The sequence below is a fragment of the Ctenocephalides felis genome, unplaced genomic scaffold (assembly GCF_003426905.1).
Source record: "Ctenocephalides felis isolate EL2017-DRISC unplaced genomic scaffold, ASM342690v1 CF-g0.4_SCAFFOLD_03573, whole genome shotgun sequence".
Taxonomy (NCBI): Eukaryota; Metazoa; Arthropoda; class Insecta; order Siphonaptera; family Pulicidae; genus Ctenocephalides; species Ctenocephalides felis.
In genome coordinates, this window is record NW_020539727.1 from 4,049,624 (window position 1) to 4,070,402 (window position 20,779).

The 20,779-nt window shown below is 29.4% G+C and overlaps 1 protein-coding gene and 1 non-coding gene across 2 annotated transcripts; one reads left to right on the forward strand and one right to left on the reverse strand.

Moving 5' to 3' along the window:
* Nucleotides 1–932: 932 nt before the first annotated feature.
* On the forward strand, nt 933–1,094 carry LOC113389841. The gene has a single exon (XR_003368270.1). It is a non-coding gene; the product is annotated as a U1 spliceosomal RNA (small nuclear RNA).
* Nucleotides 1,095–11,562: 10,468 nt separating this feature from the next.
* LOC113389041 (brain protein I3-like) lies at nt 11,563–16,768 on the reverse strand. The gene is made up of 3 exons (XM_026626090.1): nt 16,560–16,768; nt 15,216–15,295; nt 11,563–11,869 (listed from the first exon to the last, which is right to left on the reverse strand). Exons 1-3 carry the CDS (start codon nt 16,573–16,575, stop codon nt 11,678–11,680), a joined length of 288 nt encoding a protein of 95 aa, XP_026481875.1. The 5' UTR covers nt 16,576–16,768; the 3' UTR covers nt 11,563–11,677.
* Between the last annotated feature and the right edge of the window lie 4,011 nt (nt 16,769–20,779).

Genomic DNA, 20,779 nt, shown 5'->3' on the forward strand with positions numbered 1-20,779 from the left:
GACAACCTTGCTGCTGGTTTCTGTAACTTTTTTCCACACACCCTTTGAGGTAAAATATTTTTGGGAGCCTCGTTTTTATTAAAAGACGAGGCCAATAAGCAATTTAAACTATTTGTAAGTGCCTTAGGCAAGTTGCGTGAACTTTATTAAAATTAAACTTCGACGTTTTCTCGAAAACCGAAAGTGTTAATTTCAAAAAATTTAAATTTTTTGATACGATCGGCAGAGCCGTTTCTTTAGAAAAGTGCAAATATATTTGGCCATAAATTCTGAATCAATTTTGAAAATACAAAAACTATTCGAAAGAATAATGGGAATCGGGTTCATTAGTTTTGTGCAAAGATCGGCCAGGCCGTTTTTACGTAATTAATTGTAAAAAAAAATTATCGACGATTTTAATGAATCCATGGCGATAGAGTATGTATTATACAATATTATAGTCTTACTAAAAGTGGTTCAATTATAAAACTTAGGGGAAATTTGGATTTTTTTTTTAGGTTTTATTTTTGTTTATTACAATAAATTTGGGAAATTTGGTTTTTTCGGTCGCGCTTTCAAAAATACTCCGTGTATGTATTTAGCACATGTGTTCGTTTTTTCAATAATGTGTAAAAAGCAGTAACTCGATATACTTATAAATCACTCATAAATAAATATATTGATTTTTCATTGACTGACCGATAATTTTTTTATTGATTAATAAAATAATTCATACATGTTGGGAACCGCTATTTATTTTTTAATATTGTTTTTTATTCAACATTTATAATTTAAATTAAGTATTATCATTTATGTGATTATGATGAAATGAATCTAGACGTTTCGGCGCAGAATACCTGCCACCGGATGGCGCTATAGAGTTTTCCCCTATCTACTCGCTCCGCAAAACATAGAATGGTTAAGGCTTGGGTCACTTCTTGAGACCCTTAGGCATACTTACCTGGCGTGGGGGTTACCGTGATCAACAAGGCGGTTCCCCCAGGGCGAGGCCCCTCCATTGCACCTAGGTGGGGATGACCCCTGCGATTGTCCCTAATGTGGATAACTCGGGCGCGCAATTTTTGGTAGTCGGGACTGCGTACGCGCTGTCCCGGTAACAAACTCTCAATTTACTATATATGAAACACATCTTTCTCTAGTGCAGTATGTGTCTACATTAAAGTTTTTTTTTTAATAATTCATAAAATACTCGCGACAACTTTGGTAATCCTAATAAACTTTCACCGGCCCCGTGGCTTAGTTAGTTAAAGCGCCTGTCTAATAACAGAAAATCACAAGTCTAGATAGAAGGTCACGATTTCATTTGCGTTAGTTGTCTCGAGATGTTTTTTAAATATTAGGGACATCTTTGATAACGGCCGCCGTGGCTTGTCTGGTTAAGGGACCGATTCTGCCGCATAACAGAAAAATGTTATGGCAAGGCTATGTTATGAAGAACTTTCCATACTAAATATTGACAAAAATCATGAGGTTGCTCTGCAGTTAGGCGCTTTTTCAGAGACTGCACAAATGTCGAAAAACGAACTTATACTAACAGGGTCTTTCTGACCCAGCATTATAACATACGAGTGACGTTGCGGTTTATGTGTAAAACGCCTGAAAGCACAGCAAATACATGACAAGCGTAACATGGCCTGCCATAACATTTTTGTGTTATGCGGCAGAATCGGTGTTTTTCACTATTTCTTAAAATATTCGCGTCAACTTTGGTAACCCCAATTGGTTAAAGCGCCTGTCTAGTAAACAGGAGATCGCGAGTTCGAATCTCGCCGGAGCCTTTCGTGCAGTTTTATCTGCGATGGCTGTTTTAAGATTTTTTTTCGATATTTCTTTTATTATTGGTTATGAGATATAATCTATTGCGCCGTGGAACTAATTACTTGCAATTATTCAATACAACAAAATATTACAACATTACAAATTGCGAATCAATTCAAAAACTAGAAATGTGAATAAAATGTATGGTCTATTGAGTGGCTAAAAGTAAGTCAAATCCGGGACGACGATTTTTGATTATGAAATCTGAACGTGAGGAAGGACTTTAAAATAACAAGATTTTTGAAAATACAATAAAAAAACTGTTTTAACTAGTTTTATAATAAAAAAACATTTTTATTATGGTAGTTTATTTAAAACTTTTTTTATCTATCTATAATTATACTTTTTAAAACTTCCCGTAAGTATAGTAATCGTACGCAAAAAAATCGAAAATTTTTATATTTTTTTAATTTTAGTTTCCGAGGTTTCTGAACATTTTGGCAAACCTTAGGAAGAATGGATTTATATGTGTGGGTGTGTGCGGATACAAATTTTCGTCGACGATTTCGCGAACACGACTCAACCGATTTGATTAATTCAAAAAACTTACTGATAAGGAGACGTGCTGATTAGTTTTTGGCAAAGGCCGATCTAGCCATTTCGAAGATACGGTGCAAAAAGTGCCAAAAATGGTATTTCAGTTTTTGAGATAACGGAGCGTCCGATTTAAATAATTCAAAAAACATTTTACTTGACAATGAACAACTGATAAATTTTTTGTAAAGGCAGGCCAGCGTCTCTGGAGATCCAACAATATAAAGTAAAAAATAATGCTGTTTGGTAATCAAAAATGAACATTAGACATATGTACATCGTATTATCAGATATTTATAAAGATTATAATAATAAGTACAAACATTGTGTACATTTTATGGGTTCCGTACCAATGTTTACACGTTAGACGACTACTCGGCGCTTTCGCCCTTTGATTTTTTGACTACAAATCAGTTTTCAGAGCGTGATTGCTCAAAAATGATGTTCAAAATTTTTAAAATAAATCAAAATACCAAAAAATCGAAATATAAAAAAAATCTGAAAAAATATAGAATTTTCAAAAATTTCAAAATTTCTCAAAAATCTAATTTTTTCAAAGTTTTGTAAAGTTTTTTATAATAATTTAGTTTTTAGTACAGGAAGTTCCAGCAACTTGCTTTAAGGAACTATATCTTATATTTTTTATATGATTTTCGAGCATTGTATAAAATCTATTATTTTTCTTCTTCATGATTATTTAAAATAAATTGGCACTTGTTCGTTTGTTTTCAAAATTTTTGTTATTTTACCTATTAATTTTTGAAAAACTAGACAATCTGGGACAAAAGATCTAAATACAGAACAAAAATCCTGTCCCGGCCAAACTGGTACGTATTACTAAAAGGGCAATATTTCTTTCAAGCAAGTGTCTACAACAAATAATAAGGTGTATTACCAACATACATGTTTAAAATAAAAATAAGTTTAGTTGAAAATTTAGCGATTTATATCAGCAATGTTATTATAATATTCGATATAATTAATTTTTTTCAGTTGCAGATATAGTAACTGGAAAACATTTTTTTACTATATTAGTCATTAGTAATGCATCTTGCATAGCACTTACAAAAATATTAACATCCTTTATAAAAATTATAAATAATATAATACAAGATACTATAAATAAATAAAAATCATAAATTAATATGATACTATGATATAAATATAACAATATAAATTACGAAAATAATTCCTTTACTTTCATTGTTACCTATGCTATTTTTGATTACCTGAAAGGTTCAAAATTGGACATTAATTAAGATTTGACAACAATCACTGGGTGGGCTGTTACCTGAAGGATGAGGCCCTTAACATTTTTACTTTGTTAAGGTGAGATGACGCTAGTGCGTTAAGGGTTTTTAGGGCTTACTGCAAAATTTAGTACGGATTGCCTTAAGCAAACCTTACTGAGGTTTGAAAATTCGTCATCAGTAGGGTCATTACTGATCCACTGTTACCATATGATGAGTTTGGGATATGAATTTCTTGATTCAGACCCGCTCGGTTTTCGGTCATTTGCAACGACGACCGGACTCCGAATATCTGATGGTAATCTTTCTGACCAACTAAAAATATTATAAAAATTAAAACACTGAAATGCTTTGGTATTTCTCCAATAGCTGCTTAAGCCAAGTCACTGATGGAAATTCTAATTGTTGTCAAGTAGTAGTGATATCTAATGGTATCTTGTGATCAATTAGTGATACTAATTCAGTTATTTAGTAGTTATTATATAGTGAAATATTTTATTCCCAATGTATAAGTGATGAGTCATCAAGTGTATCTTGAAATTTTAAATGGAAAATAGTGTAACGTGTGCTTCAAATTATTTAAACCATATGTGTAAGTGTCTTGAAATTTAAAAACAAGAATAGTGTAATCAGTGTCTTGAAATGTCAGAAATATAAAATGTTTATTTTCATTACCTCAAAATATTTATCTGGCAAATTGTGTCAACTTAGTGAACTAGTATGCATGGATTTCTAGAAATGATCAAGGTTTTCGAGACAAAATGTGAGTTAGTAACATAAATAACACAAATGAAATTTGTGAGGTTCACACATAATATTTGTGATACATATAATATCAATCTGCTTCGTCCTTAAAATTGAGAAAAAATGGCAAAATAATGAATCTTGTACAAACATTTATTTCGTTATCTCGTAAATTTATTCAAACCTGTATTATCAGACATGTTAATAACAAAATTAAAACAAAAATTACTATGCTTTAAAGTACTATGAAGATCGGAGTTGGAAGTGATGGAATTAGTTTAAATTTTATAATATTCATATGAATTTATTATATTGTAAATTCTTAACAAAAACCAAATATTTGTATAATTGTTTTGAGTTGTGGTATATATTTTATTATTGATATCAAATAATAACACTTACGAGTGATGCATGGATTTGTACATAATAAGAAATTGTTATATGATTTTATTCTAATTGTCAAGACAAAATTTAAATTTAAAACAAAGGATTTTTCTAGAATTTCGTAGATTTATCAATTTTGTAATAATGAGTTGTATATTTATATTTCTATTCTGGTTTTGACGACTCCATAAAAGTTAAAAAAATATGAAAGCATTTTGCCCTCTAATTTATTATTTTTTCTATGTTATTTTTAATGTAACTAGGATATTCTTAATTTTATGAACTCAAATTTCACAACATTGCTATTAGTTTTAATTTAATCATCAATTTCAACATACTTTTATTTCCTTTTTATTAACTTCCAGAAGTATAAATGTATGTTTTTGCTTTGAATTCAATTTGTTAATTTTATGTTTTTTTTGGCATTTCAATGTAATTCAAAATTTGATTTTTCATTCACGTTTTCTCATAAAGGACTGCACTGATTTTAGTAACATCAGTAGTTCTAAAATCGGTTGAGACGTGTCTTTACAATTAATAGGAAAGTGTAGGTAAAAGAAGTTTTGTTTGAAAAATTCTAAACTGATTTGTAAAGTTGGGAATCGTGCTGATTAGTTCTTATTAAAATTTGTTTGTAAATAAGTATTGAGAATTTTTATTCTCACAATTTTAAATGTTATCAATTTTAAATTTTTAATGATTGATTATTAGTCCAGTCATTTGGTCATTTTGCCGGTACAGTACTCCGGGAATTCTGAAAATTTGTAATCTTATAGATTTCGAGGTGCTCTTTACGAAAATCAACTTTGCCACCTCAAATTTGAACGGCAAGTTGCCGCCATATTGAAAAAATGACGTCAAAAAACAGCTTTTTTAAAATATCTCCATTCTGGCTCATTCTACGATAAAAGTATCTATGTACGAATTAAACTAGATAAAATATCCTACAATTCTTTAGAAAACCGTCTTTTTGTAAAATTGATAGTTTGAGAGTACGGCCGCCTCAAAGTCTTTGCTGCTCTCGCCGTAGTATCAAATCTGTCCATACATGACAGCACTTCGAACTTGACCACATTCCTTCTATAAATAAATATTTTCAATGTTAAATTAAGCGAATAAGATCTAGAAATAAATTAATTCAAATATTTTTCTGTTTTTTTTTTGGTGATTTTTTAACGCTTCAAGCTACTTGAAGCTATAAGGTGCTACTTAAGCTATAAGTATACCTATAGCTACTTTGTCATTGAAGTGTTAAAAAATTAGCAAACAAACGAAAAATATTTAAATTATTTTATTTCGAAATCTTATTCGCTTAATTTAACATGGAAAATATTAATTATAAGAGAGAATGTGGTCAAGTTCGAAGTGCTGTCATATATGGAGAGATTTGATACTACGGCGAGAGCAGCAAAGACTTTGAGGCGGCCGTACTCTCAAACTATCAATTTTACAAAAAGACGGTTTTCTAAAGAATTGTAGGATATTTTATCTAGTTTAATTCGTACATAGATACTTTTATCGTAGAATGAGCCAGAATGGAGATATTTTAAAAAAGCTGTTTTTTGACGTCATTTTTTCAATATGGCGGCAACTTGCCGTTCAAATTTGAGGTGGCAAAGTTGATTTTCGTAAAGAGCACCTCGAAATCTATGAGATTACCAATTTTCAGAATTCCCGGAGTACTGTACCGGCAACAGCCTTTTTTTGCACCAAATGACTGGACTATATGTATGTTATTTAAATATTTCGGAAAGTTCTTGCAACTTGATTTGAGGCAAATTGCCACTTAAGCCTAGTTTGATTAAAAATGGTATAAATAACAATAAAATCATAAGGTGTAAAACCGAAATACAACTTCAACTCATCTTGAAAAGTTGGGAACTCAACCAATTCACTCGGTTTCTTAATATGAAAAAGAATTATTGAAACCACATACAGATGACACTCCAATATTAGATTGCTGTAATAATATCACGGTAGTTGCGAATAATTTTACATACATATAAAAATTATACAAAATTAAGTATAAGTGGAAATTTGCCTTAAAACAAGTTCCATTAATTTCCCGACATGTGTGAATAATAAACTTAATCAATATGAAATCGCTATATTAATTTAAGAGTGATCTAGAATTGCTGAAGAGCGCCATAATGAAAGAAATTTTTGTAATTTATTTTACTTTGTAAGATTTTTTTTGTTACACATTATTAAATCACACGTGGCTAATACATACACCAAAGAGTATTTTCTCACAGCACCATCAGTTAATTTAGTTTTCATAATTTAACTACTTCTCGTAGGCAGTGGCGGATTAAGCTCTCTGGCGCCCTAGGCCCTATCCGTTCAGGCGCCCTTTTTGACAGACAAAATTTTACTTTTTTAATTAAACTTTTTTTTAAAATTATTTAGATATAATTTTTAACTTTGCATAGGGTAAGTGTGTGCATATATGTATGTATGTTCAATTCCTACTGATTCTGATTAGTTTTTCGCTAAGGCTGGTCCAGCCGTCTTGAAAATACGAAGCAAAAAGTGCAAATAGAAATCAGAACCTTACGCCCTGAATCTTTTCCTTATGTCGTATTTTTGTAGAAAGTAAGCCGACTGTGATTCTTTCATATTTGATTACTTCATTTTTAGAAATTATCTACTAGGGCTGACTTATTGTTAACTTCCCGAAGTAGCACTTGTTTGAAAATTTAAAGTTTTTTTGCAAAGCAATGTTAACAAAATTTGCACTTATTATTAATCTTCTATATATATAAAAATAAGTCGGGTTTTCTTTCCTGACGAAATAACTCCAAAACGCACGAACCGATTTCGACAATTTGCATTCGTTGGAAAGGTCTCGGGCTCCGCAAGGTTTATATCCAAGAAAATTAGTTGTGCATGGCATCGTGCCTTAATGCAAGCTGCTGAAACTTCACGCACCGTAATTAAAAATTCGAGTAATGACATTATAGTGAGTATTATCAGAATTATGCTTGGTTAAGTCAACGAGCAATTCTTGCCGCAAAGAATAATTATGTACACGCACTGAACTTTACCGTTCAATCAAAAATTGCTGGCGATTTCGTGACATACCAATGATTCCGACTGGTCTTCCGTTTGACTTCAAACGATTACAATTTCCAGTTTGCCTTGCGTTCGCAATGACAACTAACAAGTCGCAAGGCGAATCGCTTAGTGTTTGCGGGATAAATTTCAAATAGATAGTTTTTCACATGGGCAGTTATACGTTGCCTGTTTACAAGTTGGAAAACCATCCGCTTTGTTTGTGTTAACGCCAGACCAAAAAACAAAAAATGTGGTTTACCAAAGAGCACTTCAATGAAACGGATAATTTGCGGATTCACTTTCATTTACTTAAAGAAGTTCAACTAAAAACACCTAATTTTGTAATCGAAATAAATACATTACTTTTGTGTAATAAAATCAAATTTTTCCTTTTCAAATATAAAACAAACAAAAAATTTCGTCATCTTTCTCACGAAACCATCTGGTGGCAAAACGGAGTTCGTCGGGTTTGCTAGTATTCTTATAAAGTATGTGGTAATTTTATGTGCGTATGTCCAATGATCATTTTGTATCACGAATTGTTGTTTTTATAACTTTTTTCTGGATCTTCATAATCGCTGAACCTGCCTCCCCAAAAATTGGTTAATTCATCATTTCATCAATGTTAGTAAAATGTTTTTTGAATCATTCAAATCGGTCGCTCCGTTCTCTCAAAAACCGAATTTCCATATTTATGCACTTTTTGTCCAGTATCTTTGAAATGGCTAAACCTGCCTTTGCCAAAAACTAATCAGCACGTCTCCCTATCAGTAAGAATCGAATGCTTTTTGAATCATGCTAATTGGTTGATCTCTCGAAACCGTGGACAAAAAATTAGTATTCGTCCTAATTACATACATAGATATTACGTACATAAAACGCACGCACACACAAACATCTATTTTTTCTGAACCTTTGAAATGTAAAGATATGCAAAAAAAATATTTTCAATTTTTTTGCGACTACTATAACTTACCCCGCGAAAAGTTAAAAATAAAAACAAAATTTGTACTATTATTAAAATTTTTGTAAAAAATCTGATAATTTGATGTACAAATGTCGATTGATTATTTTTGACTACCAAATAGCTCACTCTGCACTGTGCCATTGCAAAAATTTAGTAAATTCTTCATTTTGTTGCACAAGTTTAATGTGTTTTGAATTTTTTAATCTGATAGAAAATAGGGCTCTCTAAATAATTGAATAGTCATTTTTTATCATTTTGCCCCCTATTCCGAAATGGATAAACCTGTCATTACCAAAAACTAATCAGCACATCTTCCCGACAATTGAATCATTCAATCGATTGATTCGTCTCAAAAGCGTCGACAAAAAAATGTAACTGCAAATACACATCCATACATCCATTCTTCCTAAGGTATGCCAAAATGTTAAGAAGGTTTTGAAACGTAAATATTTATTAATAATTGCATTTACGTTTCATTTTTCGAATTACTATAACTTACCCGTGAAGGCAATTCCAATCGGTGGTCAAAAATGATCAATGAACCTAAGCACGCCAAATTGTCAGATATTTCAGTTTGGGTTCAGTTTTATCTTATAGAATTCATTTTAAAGAAAAATAAAATTATATACGAACCAAGAAATAATTAAATTATCACAAAATAACAATATATAATATATTATGTTAATTCCCGAAATAAAATAAGAGACCATTTAAAACCATTTTAAAGCGTTTTGTTTGTAAGATTCACCTTAATAAAGTTACAAAAAATTAACAGAGCTTCAATATTTCTCCAAAAAAGCTTATCAATCTGAAAATTTTCATTTCAAACATGATACATCAATAAAAATATTAATGAGACGCCCTCGAATAAGTTTGATATAGAAAACGAATAACATTATATTTCATAGAAAATTATCTAGATCAGGATCAATCCTTAAAATAAATCGTCGCGGCAATTTTTCGGATTTAAAATTTTAACATTCTGAAAAATTTGCCGCCCCTCATATCGTGCCGCCCTAGGCCCGGGCCTCACGGGCCTATGGGGTAATCCAGCACTGCTCGTAGGACTATAATATTTTAGTATCTTCATTAATACCAGGTACTTAAACGCCTTACAAAGATTCATTAAAATCCTCAAAGAAAATTTTAACAATCAATTAGAAAAAATAGCTGTTTGAAGTAAAAAGCGTTATTTGTATCTTTTAATTTCAAATGATAAAAAATTAATATTAAAAAAATAGGTCTCAAAATTGAAATAGTATTTAGAAGTAAAGAAATTGTATGTATTTGGTTAATTCGGCATTGAAAAAATTAACATAGAAAAATTGACTCCGAAATCAAAAAATGTATTAGGGTTGGACAACAATACATTGTTTAGGTATTGTGAGGATTAAATTCTGTTATAATACTAATATTAAAATTTGATTTTAGAATAAAGGTCACAATCAATATGTAGTAAAAAATACTAATGAGAATAAAATACTGTGAAAATATTTGTATCACGATTTAGTTTCAAAATAAAATATTGTAGGTTTTCAATATATTTATTATGTTTAATAGAATATTACAAACTTTTTTAAAAAATGATTAAATTACATGAACAAAAATTGAAGTTTTAATGAAAGTTCAAATCATAATTATTATACAAATACATCGTTCTCAAAATAGTTAATGCGACTCTGAAATTATGTGAAAATATTTGTATAGAAATTTCGTTCCAAAATAAAATTTTCTGATAATATAATAATATAGTATGTCAAATAGTAATTGCCAAAAAATATTAAATTTAAAAGTTTTAACTTCAATTTTTTGCAGTAGGTATATTATTTTCATGGACTCAGGGCAATAAGAAATAACGTCATGAAAAATGATGTAAACAAAATAACTGCAAAGTTATTTTAAAAAATATATGGAGTATAATTATATATCTTTTACATTTGCGGTACCCAAAATCTTTCTCGATTGATATTTTTAAAATAAAATTTCCAGATAATGAAATATTTAAATCTAATAATGTAATAATATAATATTAAAATATGTCGAATAGTAATTGCCATAAAATATTTGACTTCATTTATTAACTTTAATTTTTTTGCAGTAGGTATTTCATATTATAAGAATGAAAATTAAAGTCATGGAAAATGATGTAAACAAAATAACTGCAAAATTATATTTAAAAATTATATTACTATCCTTTGCATTTGTGGTACCCAATATCTTTCTAGATTGATATTATATATACACAAATAATTTCTTTCTTTCACAATAATAATAATTACTCCCTTATATACCTAGATGAAAAATTGGAGAAAAAAATGTTCAAGAAGTTAGTTTTCTGAATAAACTTGCGAAATTTGTGAAGAAGTAAACTTAATTGATAGAAATTGAGATGTACTATTTAGATGGTCACCCTAACAAATATTTAAAAGATTTGAGCGAGGAATACGCCATACGTAGATTGAAAAAAATGGCGATACGATCTCAAATAAAACGTCAAAAATAAAAAAAATAAGTTAGATATCTCATAGGAGATAATCTCTTAATGCATTAACATCAACATCATATTGTCTTAAAAAATGTATTTTATTTTGATTGACAATAAAACTATGCAAAAAAAAACTATTTAGATAAAAATTTCTTCTGATTATTTCCAAACTTTTCACTTTTGGTAAAAATTATTGGATGCAATTGTTAACAACAACTTATATCATCTGCGATTTTATTAATTATAGTGCACAGTCTCATGCTTATGTGTCCTAAAAGTGCAATTTTTGAGCAATTTATATAATTCAATCATAAAAAACAAAGTCTTCTTAATATATATTTTTTGTATTTCATAAAATGAAACATCTGATCTAATATTTAAAATCAAGTAATAAAAATGACAGTTACAAAGACATTAAATCATAATTTTCTCTATATCCTAGTTAAAAGCTGCTCCACAGTTGACGCAGGATCTCTCCTTCATTCCCAGGCAGCACAGAAGTCCCAGAGGAAAGCAGCATGCTCCTAGGCAGACCGCGCAGCAGGAGTAATTGTCAGTGACGAAGCCGACACCACAATTTGGACAACTGTTTGCAGGTGAGAATGGAACTTGCAGGAGTGCTTTTGATTGCTGAAAGGATAGTATTTGATTTTAATTTTGTAACAAATTTTGCGGCTTGTATGACTTAACCGAATCAATCGACTTCAATCGACTCATATGACTCGGGAACCAATTTTTCATTAATAGACCGTAACATATCGTTGTTATGGCAACACTAATTTACGCTCTTTATTCATATTAAGTGGTAGTAAAAGCTGACTAAATGCTATGTATTTGCTGTGCAATCCAGTGTTTTACACATAAATTCTAACTTTACGTAAGCAAATACATATCATTTTGACAGTTTTTTTTATCATTTGATATGACAAATGTGACAACATTGGCTCTATTTTACCCAAAATTGCCCTTCATTCCTTCATTCGACTTCTGAACCGAACTGGAAGGGCGCCAGTGTTTTGGGTTTGTTTGTTAGATGGCGAGCTGAGAGCCAATTCGTTCGTGAACTATTAATTTTTAACTTTCCGACGGAGAACTTTATGTTTTCATTAAAAAATCCGATTCGCTAATTTTGTTTTCTCGACGTTTCAAGCCATTCTGAATCGAATGAAACCAAATTTGGAAAAAGTATGTGTGTGTGCGTGTACTTGAACAGATTTTTTGCCGTAAATTGACGTTTCTCAAAAACGGCTGGACCGATTTCAAAAATTTATTGGATGTATCTCGATGAGGACTATTGTTTGTTAGTTTTGTGCGACGATCGGCCGAGCCGTTTTTTTGTAATTTGGAGAAAGGTTAAACTTTTCGTCCACATTTAAGCTCATACTACCGAATCGATTTAAAAAAAAAACAAAAACTATTCGAAAGATATTAGTTGGGAATGATACTGATTTGTTTCAGATGAAAGTCTACCTAGCCGTTTCCTTGTAATTAACTGTTAAAAAATTAAGGCGATTTTTATGAAACTTTTTTTGCGATATATTACGGCCTTACGTCAAGTAGTTTAATTTTAAAAATTCATCAAAATTTAAGAAAAGAAGTAGTTTTTGAAGTAAAACTTCTTTAGGCGCGACTAGGGTGTAAATCGGTACAAATGCAACGGAAGTCCGTTACGCTCGAATTGTTCGTTATTCGCTCTCGATGAAATCATTTCTATACGGGTAGATTGTGATTAGTCGTCGTGTATGTGAATAAAAATCTATCGTTGTATGCGTACCGGCGTCAACGTTGTATGCGTACCGATATCAACAAGGTAATCGGCAAAGATAAATAAACATTTTAAAGTTACATCGTAGTACAAATCTTGACTTAATGAGAAATGCCTGAATTAGAAGAATATTTTACCCTGTTCCTTGAAAATAATAAAACAAATTAAGTATTTGTGCTGTGTACTAAACTTAAGCATATTCATTAGAAATAATTTCTATATTTTTCGTAGCTTCTATAAATCGTTGAAGCTATTAAAATGGAAAATATTTTTTAGGCAAGACAGATATTACAACTGTTCAAAGAATGCGATTATATCGCCAACGAAAAAGTAAAAAAAAATACAAGCAGTCAATGAATGTATGTTAATTTTAATTACATGAAGTTCTTCAAACACAATTATTACATGATGAGTGAAATTGTGAAAACAATATTCATTCAGGCGTTGGTTAACATAATCCACTGTGTAATGTAAACGAATATTATAGAATTTATTAATCAGCAATTTCTTAATTTCTCTAATTAAGGTTCAAGTCTTAAATGCTAATTACAATGACAAGCCGATCATGCCATATTTGAAGTATGACTTTAATTACATTATTGTTTTTAAATATTATACGTACTTTTAATGCTATTATAAATATATAATTTATAATTTATCATTATATAAATGTGTAGAATGATTGACGACACTAATAAATGTGTGCATCACGAGTGTTACCTCATCACTAATAAACATTATTCAAAATTGTTATATGATGTATTTATTTTGACTTAAATGCCATCTTGTACAGTAGCAAATAAGTTTTACTTCAATCGCGTGTAAACCTTACGTGCACTTTTTTTCAATTTTTCTAGCTGAATTTTAATCTTAATTCTAGCTAAAGTTCTAAAGCTCACCTAAATACTTCAAATAAATAATTTTAACTTTGCAATTCAGTTTATATAATGTCCTTCATTTTAAATTCGATTGATTTAATTTTGTTTATTTGCTTTTCTGTAAACATATATAAGTTACAGTATTTGCAGTATTTATAATAATCTATTTGAAAACATTTAATATTTCCCGAATATTCCATTACGGTAACAGCAATTTGCCCTAAGGCACGATGCCGTACACCACTAGTTAATATAATTTGTTTGCTGATCACGAATTCAAATCAAAATCGACTGCAAATATGGAGAAACATAAAAAACGCCAAAATCTCAAATCTAAAAATCACTCTATGTAATAATTTTTGTCTTTTCTTGGTTCTTTTCTCATGAAATGACATTAATATTTATATTAAAGTTAAAATATTGTTATACTAGTACCGATTCTTAACCTGCATATTTACATAATATATGATGTTTGTATAATATAAATAAGTCAAAATCAACAGTTTAATCTAATCACCGACTGGATTTTCCACTCTGGTTTTCCTGATAATCACGATATTTGCAAAAAAAGCGCAGTTTAATCATTTGCTATGAATAATGTCAATATTGACGGCATTGCTTCAAAGTATTATCTTCTATAAATATAACATTCAATTATAAGCACAAATATTTTTTTTCTAATTAATGTGGAACATCGTTCCTTAAGGCAAATTTTTGAAACTTACCGTATCAAAATTATCTTTTTTGATAAAGCATTAAACTTTTTTTGAAAAGTGAAAAAACTTATATACTTGAGAATTTTGTTTTTTTTTTCAAATTGACTTTTTTGTGTAAACATTGGTATGGAACTCAAAATATAAACAAAAGTTATGTTGTTACTACCCTTATACACTACATACTTCTATATTAGAGTAGATATTTTCTAATTTTTTTGCTTCCAAGGACTCAAATGCTTCCAAATTGATAACTGGAAATTCTCTGAAAATTTTAGATCTTTATATTAACTGTAGGCACTTCAGACAGTTTCTTATGAAAATAACATGGATAAAATTTCATTTAATTTTTTAAATTTTATAACTTTGCGACAAGTGAATCAAAATTTGGAGAATAACATTGCATTTGCTTTTTTTCATAAATAAAACATTTACAACAAATATTAGAAATAAGAACAAAAAAACGTTGGTTGGAGTGCGAACTATCTTAAAGTTAATATGAAAATCTAAAACTTTCAGAGAATTTTTTTAATCAATTTGGAAGCGTTTGAGCTCCTGGGAGCAACAATAATATATATATATATATATATATATATATATTATTTTTATAAAATAATTACCATTGCACTCGCTCTGAGTGGTCCTGGTTGTTGAGTTTGAGGTCTTCCACCAAATTGTGATTGCTGGTGAAGTGGTTGTGCTGCAATGTGTAATATATATTAATAACATGGTAAATCAATAAACAACTTATAAAAACGTAGTTACCAAAAAAACACAGTAATTTAATAAACAAATTATGTTAACTAATTGTAAAATTCTTGCAGCAATTATTGAGAACACTTCATAATCTCGGAGCGTTACACTAATAACCATGAACTAAATAATTTTTTAACGCATGTTTTGACTAAAGTCCTCGTCCTGATATTTTTTTTTAACTTCCCGTAGAGTAAGTTATTGTAATCGTCCATAAATCAGAATTGAAAATTTTTACATTTCTTCACGTTTTGAAGGTTTCTGAACATTTTGGCATACCTCAGAATAAAATGATTTGTGTGTGTGTATGTATGTATGGTTACAATTTTTCGTCCACGTTTTCATTTGAATTTGATTTGAATGGTTTAAAAAACATTCAATTCGTAATGACGGGGAGAAGTGGTGATTAGTTTTTCACAAAGGCAGGTCCAGCCGTTTTGGAGATACAGAGCTAAATGCGCTAAAAATTGCAGTTTTTGAGTGAGCTAAGCATGCAATTTGTATGATTTAAAAATAATCAGCTTATTTTGACAAACAATTACTTTTGGGAAAAAAAATTATTTAAATTTTTTTTCAAATATTTTTTTTTGTATATCGAAAATAATTGAGAATTTAATTTTAGTTCTGGCTAATGTTCAACTTTTTAATTCAGTTTATATAATTCTTATAAATGTTACAGTACTTATAATAATTTTTGAATATTTTGTTACGGTGCGGAAAGTTCCAGTAATTTGCCTTTAAACACGATGCCATACACAACTAGTTTTATTTTGGCTCGATTTACATTTGTTTTAAGTATATATACGTCTTCCAATTCAATAATAACTTTTTAATTTACAGTATTTATAATAATCTATTAAAAAATATTGAGAAATATCGTTAATATATTCATTACATTTTTTGTTCATTAAGTACATATAATTTTTATTTCTTAGATATTTAGTTATGGTACGGAAAGTTCCAGCAATTTGCCTTAAGGCACAATGCCATGCACCACTCTTTATGTTTTGAGTACTGTCAGTATAAATGTTTTCAGCAAGTAATAATTTAAATGAAAACATATTTATGAAATATAAACCATCAAGATACATGGTGGAACTAATATAAGAACTCTTGAGAAGATTAAATTAATAATAGATATAATAGATATAATTTAAAATCTTATTTTTGCAAATTCAGTAAAATTTGTGTAAACCTTTAAAATAATTTACCTTTATTGTAATCCATCTTCTCCTTATTATTTAACTGATATATATTAATATTTTCTTCACAATTGAACAGATGTTACTATAATATTTCACTGAGTCTCCTGTTATAAACTAAACGAAAATACTGTATGTTTCAATGCATGTTAGTGCAAAATGGGAGTCTTCATTGTTATCAATTCTTATCTATATTTTTAATGTAGGCTATGAATATATATTTCTATCGAAATGTGGTCATGAGGGTACACCGTTGACTTTCGCAGAAACATTTTTGCGATTACATAACTAATTCAGCAATGGAAAACCTTGTTTTGAATTGCTGAATTCGGCTATAAAAATCATACTGTTTGATATCAGTTTGCACGCGCGAAACTCTATCAGAATATGCACTGCAGATCCATAGATTAAAGTGAAAATAAGTGGTATACCACTATTGATTAAATAATTATTAACTTCTGGAAGAAAAGATTTTTTTAGGTTTTCTCGGCGTTTCAAGTCATTCTGAATCGAATATCTGAACTTCTGAAATCGAACTTCTGAATTCTGAATGTATGTGGTGTGTATATGTGAGCTCATTTTTAACCTTTCGTCGACATTTTCTCAAAAACGGCTGAACCGATTTAAAAAATTTGAAAGCCATTCAATGTAACTCTATGACCTAAATAGGCCAATTCGTTTCTATGTAATTGGCAGAAAAGTATAAATATGTTTTAGCCCATAATCTTAAATCAATTTTAAAAATTCAAAAACTGATCCAAAAATGTTGGTTGGAAATCGGTTTAATTAGTTTTTGGTAAAGATCAGCCAGACCATTTCTTCGTAATTAAATACTGAAAAATATTTGTTTGACAACATTGATGTAACTTTATATACGGATAGATTTAGTAGTCTGAAATAACTAAAATATTATAATATGCGGTTAAATTATAAAAAATTGTCAAAATTTAGAATTATGCAGTGTCCAAGCGATTTTACTTAGAATCTATGCCGAACATTATATACATTTTGTGTTTCGTAGGTAGCTACTGATTACAGTCGACATTTCTGTGCCATGATAATAGAGTTTCTGTGCCATAATAATAGAGGTTTCGTATAGTAGTTTGAAATCTTTTTAGCCTTCAAACTCATTAATGAAAGTGTTCATAAAATCCTAACACGATAGAATTTGTAGATTTTAATAGAACTTTACAAACCTAAATAACGTGAGAAGTATTTCTTTCTTCTAATATAGAAGGTACTTAAATTTTCTAAATAGATCTTAATTGTCAAAATAATTATTCATATTAAAAAAAATCTATTTTTCTATTTGACTGTTTTAACTTCCCGTAGGGCAATAAGTTATAGTAATCGCAAAAAAATCGAAAATGAAAATTTTATATATCTTGACGTTTCAAAGATTTCTGAGCATTTTGGCATATCTTAGTAGAATAATAGAAATGGATGTATGTGTATGCATGTGTGTGTGTGCGGATACAAATTTTTGTCGACGATTTCAGGAACACGGATCAACCGATTTGAATAATTTAGAAAACATTCGATTAGTATTAATAAGGAGACGTGCTATAGTTTTAAGCGAAGGCAGAATTAGTTTTGGCAAAGGCAGGTTTAACCGTTCCGAAGATACGGGGCAAAAAGTGCCAAACGGTAAGTCAGTTTTTAAGAGAACGGAGCGTCCAATTTTAATAATTTAAAAAATATTCTACTTGAATTTACACGATGAAGAACTAATTAAATTTTTGGGAAGGCAGGTCCAGCGGTTATAGATTCTCAATAAAAATAAGTTAAAAAAATGTTATTTGGCGGTCAAAAATGTTTATTGGACTTATGCGCATCAAATTATCAGATATTTTATAGAGATTTTATTTTGTGTAATTTTTTTTGGGTTCTGTTCCAAGATTTTTAATTACGGTACGGGAAGTCCCAGCAATTTGCCTTAAGGTACGATGCCATGCACCCCACTAGTTTAATCTTTTTTATAAGAAAATGAATTTTTGGCTTTTTACTGCTATATCTAAATATTGGATTTAGGTTGGTAACCTATTTCGTTAAGTTAGTTTTCTTTTTCGAAAAGTAAAAAATCCTTAGTTAATAGGTAATAACAAGTAATAATATAATAGCCAGATTTAAAGTTTTTTTTTCATAAATTTCAAAATAGGGTGAAATTACCGCTAAACCTTTTTAAGAATACTGAATATTTAAAAAAATGATTCAGTAATGATATAACTGCATGTGTATACACTCCAAAAAAGTGATTTTCCTAAATTTGAATTTTATGAAGAATTGATAACTATATCTGATGATAATAAAATAATTTAAACGCTTATTTATTTCTTGAGAAAAATTCAAGATCTGATTTTATAAGGAGAATTAAGTGTTGATAACAATTTCGGAGAAAACACATAAGTATTTGTATAACCATATAACAATATTAAATAATTAGTATTGCACAACTGATTAAATTCACTTTTAAACAATCCAATCTAATTTTATTTAATTGATAATGTATTTCTGATTGAAAGCTTTTCAAAAACGGTTGGACCGATTTCAAAAATTTAAAAGCCATTCGTTGTATCTCGACGAGGACTAGCGTTTATTAGTTTTGTGCAACGATCGGCAAAGCCGTTTCATTATAAATCGAAGAAAAGTAAAAAAATTATCTTCCACGTTTTAGCCCGCAATTCTGAATCAATTTTGAAAATTCAAAAACCGTTCGAAAAATATTGTTTGGGAATCGACCTAATTAGTTTTTGGCAGAGATCGGCGGGGCCATTTTTTTGTATTAAAGTGTTAAAATTTTATGATTTTTTTTTCTACGGGAGAAACCATAGTTTATAGATCATACTAAAATATTACGGCCTACGACAAGTCGTTTAATGTTAAAAATTCGTCCAAAAATTTGTTTGAAAAGATTAGTATCATTTTTTGGCATTTGTCAAAATTAGAACTTTCATCGCCGTTTGCTTAAAAACGCCTGAACCGACTTTAAAATTTTAAAAGCCAATCAATAATGTATCTCGATGTGCATTATTTTTTCTCAGTTTGCGATGATTGGCTGAGCCGCTTCTTTGATAAATAACAAAAAAGCGAAAAAAAATTCGTCCACGTTCTAGCTCTCAATTCTGAATGGATTTTAGAAAATCAAAAACTGTTCGAAAGATATTGGTTGGGAATGATACTGATTAGTTTTATGTGAAAATATACAAGGCCGTTTTCTTGAAATTATCTGTTGAAAAATTTATTTTTGCCAATTTTTATGCACCTTTTTTGGCAATAGAAATTATAGTCTTATATGACATACTAAAATGTTACGGCCCTACTACAAATAGTTTAATGTTAAAAATTCATCAAAGTTTGAGAACATATTATAGTCAAAATTTGTGTGAAGAGTCAAACGTTATCAATTCATTAAAATTTAAAATAATAAACTACAATTTTAGGACTTACAAGCACGTGTCTGTGCAATATAATTAATTTAACTACAGTTAATTTAAATGTGTTTGAGAAAATTCTATTTGAAATCGCAATGTTCAGATTTAATTGAAAGCGATAACTTTATTTTGAAATAAACAGTTGAAAATTTTATCTAAATTTTAATTTTGATTTATTAAGTTAATTCTTACACATTTCGGGAAGTTCATGCAACTTGCCTTAAGGGTAAATGCCGTTTTCAACTAGTTTAGTTTTCTCTAAATATGTATAAACGTCGTCGCCCAATTCATTCTATTATATAATTATAATTCTATAGTCTATAAAATAAGAATTTATAATAATTTATTTGAAAACATTTAATATTTCTCGTATATTTTATTATGATACGGGAAGTTCCATCAATTGTCTTAAGGCACCATGCCATACACCACTAGTTTCTTAACTACGTAGCTTTTTTTTAGAAAGCAACCCGACTGTTGACCTATCTCTTTCTGATACAAAGAAATATTTCTATTTTTTTCTTAAATATACTTGTTCAAAATGAATACGCAAAGACTTTAAAATTGTATTTAATTAAGAAGCTGTAACAAACACAACACATTCACATGAAAAAAAAAATTACATGAACAAATTTTGTTCACGATAAAATGATAATGATTACTTCACAATTAATAAATACAAATTTATCGAATACTCAATGATTAATCTGGAACAATCACAATCTAATTTTATCTGTTCGATAACGTGTTTCTAATTTGACACGAGCGATGAGAACTGACATATTTCATATTGAGAAT